This window comes from Channa argus, chromosome 1 (genome assembly GCF_033026475.1).
Source record: "Channa argus isolate prfri chromosome 1, Channa argus male v1.0, whole genome shotgun sequence".
NCBI lineage: Eukaryota > Metazoa > Chordata > Actinopteri > Anabantiformes > Channidae > Channa > Channa argus.
Genome location: NC_090197.1, coordinates 7,276,016 through 7,285,044, shown reverse-complemented (window position 1 = coordinate 7,285,044; position 9,029 = coordinate 7,276,016). Strand labels below are relative to the sequence as shown.

General features: G+C 34.2%; 2 protein-coding genes across 5 annotated transcripts in view; both read left to right on the top strand.

The window, feature by feature from the left end:
* LOC137101224 (class I histocompatibility antigen, F10 alpha chain-like) overlaps window positions 1-4,052 on the top strand; it is a 10,515-nt gene extending 6,463 nt beyond the window's left edge. For 2 of the 3 annotated variants that reach the window (XM_067479373.1, XM_067479355.1), the window contains 4 exons: window positions 1,273-1,314; window positions 2,907-2,957; window positions 3,439-3,489; window positions 3,706-4,052. In XM_067479373.1, coding sequence (XP_067335474.1) covers window positions 1,273-1,314; window positions 2,907-2,957; window positions 3,439-3,489; window positions 3,706-3,707 — 146 coding nt within the window. In that variant the 3' untranslated portion in view covers window positions 3,708-4,052. The remainder of the gene's footprint in view (window positions 1-1,272; window positions 1,315-2,906; window positions 2,958-3,438; window positions 3,490-3,705) is intronic. The other variant, XM_067479365.1, reaches the window with a different exon arrangement.
* Window positions 1-9,029, top strand: part of LOC137101278 (major histocompatibility complex class I-related gene protein-like) — a 52,898-nt gene that overhangs the window by 39,991 nt on the left and 3,878 nt on the right. The gene's annotated exons all lie outside the window — the stretch shown is intronic.

Genomic DNA, 9,029 nt, shown 5'->3' with positions numbered 1-9,029 from the left:
TCCTCTTACTGATAAACATCCCATAATCTACAGTGGAAGTCCGGCTGTGCTCAGAGTAAAAGGCTGTTTTTTCTGGTGTGTCATATTGATTATTACAGGGAGGTTTTAATATTGCTTCATAAATGGAATAAAGATGACAGAGACATTAGTTTCATTTTTACTTTGTTTCCTGAAATCTGGCAGCACTGGCAATGGAGCCCCTGAAACTAAATTTAAGCATTGAGCCATTGTAATAGGAGAAATGATCGTGAAGGAAAGTTAAATCATAACACAAAGGCAGAAAGGAAACTTAAAGCCAAATTGATTTAACCTTATAAACTCGTTTATTGCATTTATTTGTATTAATATTACTTGCATTATATTGTGTATAATACTGACAGTATCTGCCAATAATCTGAAGTGTGACATGTCAAATAAATAAATACCAAGATGTAGGAAGGAGGATCTTATTAGGGATCTTTGAGAATTTAATTGTAATGATTCATATAAAATCCATCTCACTTTCCATTATCACTGTTCTCAATGGTTTGTGCAAAACACCAATAGACATTCATATAGCTTTACCTCAGGCTTTGTCATGGCAGGAATAACTTGAGACACCATTTTATACAGACATGCATCTCTGTGTTTATCTGCTGGCACTTTTTTGTAATGTCTAGGAGACATTTTTCCTTTCTAGATAATTACCTGGTTCTACATCTTCAGCAGGAAAAGAACACAGATGTTGTTTAGAACCAGGCGTAGAACATGATGCTTTCTGAAAAAAAAATAGTTTTGCTCCTCATGATATTAATCTGTCAAGTCTTACAGTGTGGGCATTTCTCAATACAGTTACAGTTCTGAATTAAGGAGTTTGGACTTACCAAGTTTGAACGTGGAGTCCGGACTCAGAAACCGGGGGGAATATTAACAACTGGGGCAGCAGCTTCCTTGGTAACAGTAGCACCAGCTGAGCTCAGGACTGATGATCTAATGCAGATGATGATGATGCAGAAACTCGGCTGCAGCCACTGTCTCATCTGGCAAAATGGTTCGCAAGGAGCCAAAAACGTCAGATCAAATTTACAGAACAGGATTTCTTCTACCACAATATTGAGAAATTGCATCCATCTTTGCCTTATTATTACACAGTAGTAACATGTGTATATAAAGTCCTGGTCCTAGTTTTGGTTTTTGCTGGTCAACACAAAATTCAACAATTCAGCAGCTGCTGTACTTGTGCCAGTGTTTTCTTGTGTCTAACAATTTATTTATTCTGCTGTGCTTTTGTAGACAAGAAGACTCCATTAGACGACTCTCCTCAGAAAGAATCAGGTATATCTTAGTATTGGAAATGTTGGAACTAACAAACAAACAAACCAAAAAAATTATTATCAGTTGTAAACTTTTTTTCCCAAGTGTTATTTACAAACAACCTGTTGCACTAACCTATATATCTAGTGTCTGATTGGCTACTCTTGCCTGGAGTGACAAATGGGAGGTCGCAGGCCACAGTGGACGATACTGTCCATAGTTTTGGAAAAAAAAAACAGAAAAAATGTAGATTCTGTAAAAAAAAAAAAAGCATAACAACATGGAGAGAGTCAGTGCTTTGAGAGGATCAACTGTGGATCAACTGTGGATGTGTCATTTATGAGGGAAACCAAAAGCATTTGAGAAATTGTGTTTCAGCTGACAGATGTTCAATTATTTTATAATTTACCAAGTTTTTTCTTTTATCACATGAAAACTCTTTTGAAACATTTTTGAAAGATATTCCAGTGTAATATGGAATCAACACGTGAGTAAAACCTATATTAGCTGAACTACAGAGAGATTTTGGATACTGTCTCCATGAGTACTGCCTTAAGTAAATGAAGATACAGTATGTCCAGAGATCCAAGTCCGACAGTAACAGACAAATGAAGCCTACAACAAACCACTAGAAAAGCCAACTGTGGACATATGATTATTTCATTAGTTTTACATTTTATATAAACTACTTACAGTATCAAGAACCCTGCAACATGTTCAAATGCAGCCTGTAAAGACTGATAGTTAAATCAGGTAATGTTACATAACCTGTAGCCTGCGCTGAAAGATTTGAACATTACATATATAGACACATCAGTCCAGTTCTACAGTGGAGCTATTGAAGCAGTGAGTCCATCATAATAGTGAACTGTCTGTTATGAGCTTCATTAGCTTCACTGGTGCCTTGTTCAGCATGTGGCTGTTTGCAGCACAATGATCACAGTGAAAATGTAAACTTCAGTCTGTCACCATACAAATCAAAAGACTAAGTGGTTTTAGAAAGTTGCAGGCTGATTATCTTGAACAAGTTTCTGCTAATTAAAATCAGCAGAGTTTAGATGTGGTCTTAGTCTTTTAGACCCCAGTATATGTTGTTAAGCTTTCAGGTTTTTGCTGTTGTACTTTGACTCATGATGTATAATAATATAATATATATATAAAGAGATAATATATCATAATATAATCATATAAACATTATACAGTTATTATACACAACTCACAATTGATAAGAATGATAGTGAGCTGCCATTTTCTCTTGTATAGAAACATATGTTTTAAAAATGGCAATCAAGTGTTTTTAGGTCGTAGAAATGATTATAAAATCATGGACCAGCAGTTACCTACTATATTAATAAATTCATTTCCAACTGCTTTAATACAATCACAAATAATGACCAAACCCCTTACTTAACCACTTGTTGTTGAAGGTTATATGTAATGTTACATAATGTTACATAATGTTACAACAGCTGAGAAATTAAGTTCAGGTGAAGTTTAAAATTTCTTGATTGATTGATTGATTGATTGATTGATTGATTGATTGATTGATTGATTGATAGATTTATTTAATTACTGGATAATAGTTGGAAACGTTTTTTCCTTTCTCTCCTCAGGGTCAGTCGATTCCAATGGTTCCGAAGGCAGCGACACACCATTGATCACAAGTAACTAAATGCTCTGTTTGAACTATCACTATATTCACTGCATATAACTGTGTTGTACTGTTTGCTCATAAAGTAACCTGTAAATAAACAGACTCACAATTGATAAGAATGATAGTGAGCTGCCATTTTCTCTTGTATAGAAACATATGTTTTAAAAATGGCAATCAAGTGTTTTTAGGTCGTAGAAATTATTATGAAATCATGGACCAGCAGTTACCTACTATATTAATAAATTCATTTCCAACTGCTTTAATACAATCACAAATAATAACCAAACCCCTTACTTAACCACTGTTGTTGAAGGTTATATGTTTAATGTTATACGTAACGTTACATAATGTTACATAATGTTACATAATGTTACAACAGATGAGAAATTAAGTTCAGGTGAAGTTTAAAATTTCCTGATTCATCAATTGATAGATAGATTGATTTAATTACTGGATAATAGTTGGAAACGTTTTTTCCTTTCTCTCCTCAGGGACAGACGGTTCCTATGGTTCCGTAGGCAGCGACTCACCATTGATCACATGTAACTAACTGCTCTGTCTGAACTATCACTATATTCACTGCATATAACTGTGTTGTACTGTTTGCTCATAAAGTGTAAATAAGCAGATATAGAATCTTAACTCCTACCTAACTTAAAGTCTTAACTCTTTCATACCTTTTCATCTTTGAATACAATTTGGGTTTTTGAAAATATGTTTTACACTGCTCATTTATCAGTGATCATTTGTCCCAACAGGAGTGAGGTAGCAATAACGGATCTGCAGCATCAAGAATTGGAATTAAAGTTCTGCTCGGGAGGAGAAACAAAAATGTTTTGTTACAGCAGAGACCCACTTTATTGTATATTCAGAAGATAAACAAAAAGTCACACCACCAAAATAGTTTGAATAGCAATTAAATATGGACAAAATACAATGCAGTGAGGTTGCATCCACACAACTATGCAAATCCAATGTTTAGAATCAAATGCTTATGTGAAAATGCTAAATTAAATATATACAAAAGGACGATTCTCATTGTTGACAAAGTCATGCAATGTCTTTAAATGTGTGTATTTAAACGTCAATAAAATATTTTTCTTCAGTTTCATTTCTCACTTCTTTTGGTTTGTAAAATTATAATAAAGGGAGATGATGACATCCACCTCTTAATGTTCACATTTTATTTAGTTTTATGTAGTTGGCAGTGACATGTTCAAAGCAGTTTATTTAGGTAAAGACACAAAATGATCATCAAATGCTTTGGTTTATAGGAGAAAACTAATCCACAATTTCCACTGGAATGGAAATGTATGAAAACATTTCAAATGCAACATGTGCCTCTGAGAATGGGCACAAAGGGGAAAGTCTGCTTTAAATCCAATTAATCAAAGTACATTTAACTCAAATGTGTACATTCTTAAGTAAATGCATTTAATCAAATTCCAAAAAACTAAATCTACGCAGCCTTATATTCAGATTCAAACAAGCAGTTCTGTAACATACAAATGATTCTTTATGTAGCTGCTGAACAAATAACTGGCAGAAAGTACTTAAAAACACACACTGGATTTAGTTTAAATTATAAATTAAAAATATAGAAATTTTCAAATATTTTAGTTACTAGTCACTATAGTTTACAAAACAAGACACTTATAACCCACAGCACATTATTAAAGCTCATCAAAACAGTGCTTTTTAACCATCTTTTCTTTTCTATGTCTTTTTACCTTCACATGATTCACCACTTTATGTTGATCCCAACTAAGGAGAGTGAGAGACTTGGCTGAAAAAAGTTTCCTTGCAGATCTGGCAAATGTAAATGCTGATGCAAATTCTTATGTCAGTTTGTGGAAGCTAGAGTTCAGTTTTTTGGGGGTGTTAGTAGAGAAAGAGCTGCATCAGTTCTGTGGTTCCTCTTCCTCCTGCGCTCTGCTCACTATTACACAGTAAGGTAACATTTAAAGTGCAAGAAATAAACTGATTAAGTTCTGGACAAAACAAAAAAATCTCATTAAAAATTATATGACACTAAATAAAACATGCAAAGGAAGAAAACAGGCATTTTAATACAAAGTACCAAAATCTTGTCAGGTTTTCTTAATATTTATTGATTGATTATAAATATATAGAGATGTTTTTTAATAATAATGTAATATACAAACAGCACATAGAGATGTTGAGACAAGTATCTAAATAAAAATGTTATCGGTAGGACAAATAATCATACAGGCCATTTTGGCCAGGATACTGATTCAGCAGTACCTGGAAGTACCACATACAGGTGTATTTGTACTTTGTACCAAATGACTGCACCAGATATGATTTGGGTGAATCACTTTAAAGGGGGATGGATATTTTGGAATTTTCTACATAATATTTAATAAAAGAAAACTTCCAAAGGGAGTAAATACTCTTAGAAACATTACACTTCATTAGCTACACCTGTATAATCTAATGCAATCCATAACAGCAGCTCTGCCATTTTTGTCAGAAAGGTGATAACTGTAAAATGCTGTGATAGTAAAAAGCTTTTGTTAAATATGAGCTAACACATTAAAAGAAAGTCAGACAGTCACAGCATGGAAGGTTTTTTTCTTACCATCCTTGGCAGACAAACAGCACAGCGAACAGCAAAAATGCACAAACCAGAAACGGCTCGTATACTGTGATGATATTGTCCCTTGGATTTCAAGTACTACTTAGTCCACTGTAGTTTTATTTGACAGCCAGTTACTATTCACTAGTACATTTACATGCAAAACAATCAACTTCTAAACCAAACTGGAGGTTTGTTCCCATTTCACTTTTTACTGGTAAATACTGTGTGTTTTTATAGTAGTAAAACAGATACGTACATGCACAGACACACGTGCACACCAATCTTCCTCCACTAAATCAGTCAAATATTCACTTTGCTGCTAAGTTATAATCAGATCATTTAGGAACATTAGGTTACATCACACCATGGTAACTGTGAGGTCATTGTGCCTCCTCCAGTGATAGTGACTTCTCCAGAGCTTTTAACACAACCCAGACTGTCCTCCAGGGGCTCGTTGACATGGTTCCCTGGATTTTGGACTATACCTCACTGACCGACCCCAGTATGTCATCAGAGTCACAGTAACACAGCTCAGAGTCCTGCAACCTTCAGACGTTTTCTGATGACTCTGTGGTGGTTGGATGTGTCCAGGGTGGAGATATCACTGATCGGTGCTGAACAGCTTTGTTAACTGCTTTGAGGACAATCATCTCCAGCTCAACATCAGTAAAACAAATGAACTAGTGGTGGACTTCATAAGGTCCAGGACCCCTGTCAATCCTCTCTCTATACAGGGAGAGGGGGTGGAAGTACTTTCAGAGTACAAATACCTGAGTGTCCACCAGGACAATAACCTGGACTGGTCAGTTAATGCAGCATCAATCTACAGGAAAACACAGAGCAGGCTGTAAAAATGAGGGGGACTGACAGGTCAAAATGGTAGTTTTTATTTCATTTATTATTTTTATTTCTTTTATTATTTCTTTTACTCCTCTAGCTGAGTTTTTTCTGATCTATTGATCAGTAGTTTGTACTTGTACTTGTTCATTGTCTTGGTTTGTTGGAAGTTTTTTCCTTTCTTTTCTACTTTTCACGTGGAGAGCAGCTGTAACAGGACACAACCGTAAATCCAGGGATCATGACACCTACTGTACACATGATATTAATTTTTTTAATTTTTTAAAAATAAATTTAGACATTTATAAAATTCTGTTTTCACTTTGCAGTTGTAGGGTACTGATTGTAGATTAATGAGAGGAACTATTGAACAAGTGTAGCATCAGGCTGCAGCATAAAACTGAAAAAAAGTGAAAGGGGTCTGAAAACTATCTGAAGGCACTGTATCATTATCATAATATAATATAATATAATATAATATAATATAATATAATATAATATATTATAATATAATATGTCATGTAGTAAAATACAACATTGAACATTATTGTGTAATCATGAGTTGTAAACTGTATTTGAATTTCTTTAAACTTTTTAAACTAACTTTTAGGTTTTTTTTAATAGCTCGTATTTGCATGTTGTTTTTCTTTTAAATCTATTCAGTCATTAAAATGTGCATGTTTGTGCTGTAGTGATTACTTTTTGGTTAGTGGACAGTATATGTCTGATGACATAAATGATTTTGTACCAAAGGTTTTTGGTTGATGTCTGCTTGATGGCATATTTGTTTAATTACCTATTTACTTTATTAACAGTTTAAATTCAAATTTAAATAGGCCTTTAAAGGGCTTTTGTCTCCACACTGAGGAAATGTCTTGCACGCTTCAATTCAAGTTTCAGCCACTGGAGGCAGCACTTTTCACATTTACTCACTGTAAAACACACAGTGCTGTGAAAAAGTGTTGCCCCTTCCTGATTTTTTATGTTGTTTTGCATATTTGTCACACCGAAAGAATTCAGATCATCAAACAAATATTAATATTACACACAGATAATCTGAGAAAATACAAAATGTTGCTTTGAAATGATGATTTCATTTATTAGTGGAAAAAGCTGCGGCCTGTTTAAGGTCATGCCACAGCATCCCAGTGGGACTTTGACTAGGCCACCAAAACCTTAACCCACTGAAGTCGATGGACTGATGGTCTAAATCACACGCTCTCTTTAAAATAATTCTGCAAAGAAGAGTGCAGCAAAATTCTTCCACAGTAATGTGAAAGACTCGTTGCCAATTATCCCAAATGCTGGACTGCAGTTGTTGCTGCCAAAGGTGGAAAAAAACAGTTATCAGGTTTAGGGGGCAATTACTTTGTCACATGGGGTCAGACAGGTTTGGAGGCTTTTTGCCCTTAATACATGAAAGCCTCATTTCAAAACTGCATTCTGTGTTTATTCAGGTCATATTTGTTTGTTTAATGATCTGAATCGTTAAAGTTTCACAGATACGCAATAAAAATTCAGAAAGGAGACAAAAAAAGACTGTAGCCTCTGCATCCGCCACTGACTAAGGTCAAATCAACCACTTATTTACTTATAGGCAATAAGTAAACAGAAATAATTGCAGTAGGAACTCGTACTTAGGTTTGTGGTAAAGAAAAGAGACACTTTACAAACCTCATCCAGAGCACTAATAACTGGACTTAATAATACAATTTAATTTGGCTTCTGGAAAACAAAGTCTTTATCAATTTTTTTCATAATAAAAATAGACTGTCTATATATTGATACACACTCCAAAGAATGGTTGTCAGAATCAGCAGCAAAACTCCAGGAAATACAATTATTGCCCCAATAGAATTTTTACTTTGTTAAATAAAGAAAATAAAGTCAGTCAGTGAGACATTCTGAATAATATATATATATATATATATATATATATATATATATATATATATATATATATATATATATATATATACATACATTGTTATAAACAAATAGTTATAAAAAAAAATTAAATAATGGAATAATAACATCAACTTCTCTTTCAGTGACTCACTCTCTGAAGTATTTCTACACTGCATCTTCTCAAGTCCCAAACTTTCCAGAGTTTGTGGTAGTTGAGATGGTTGATGGAGTGGAGACAGTTTACTATGACAGCAACACCAGGAGACTAGAACCCAAACAGGACTGGATGAACAGAATCACAGCAGATGATCCACAGTACTGGCAAACTCAGACTAACAGTTTAATGGTTACACATCAGACCTTCAAAGACAACATTGAAATTGCAAAGCAACGCTTCAACCAAACTGGAGGTTTGTTTGTGTTTTTTACTCAAAGATTTTTCTTTACAGTATTAGATGAATGTGAACACACAAATACTCACCATGCCTCATTTTTTACATGGGTTCAATTCTTTCTTTTTTCATTTCATTTTTGGCATTTTGGGTCAAATTTCAGGATCTGATCTGATTATTTTCAGTCACATTAAATTGTGTGAGCGGGTGCCTTCATTTAGTGATAATTAATATTTGGATCCACAGATGAACGTCTGTAACAGTCTGTGTCATTGAAAGCAGCTGAAACACACAAACATGTTTTTATTAGGAGGTTTTGTGCAGGTGTCCTGAGCAGCAGAGA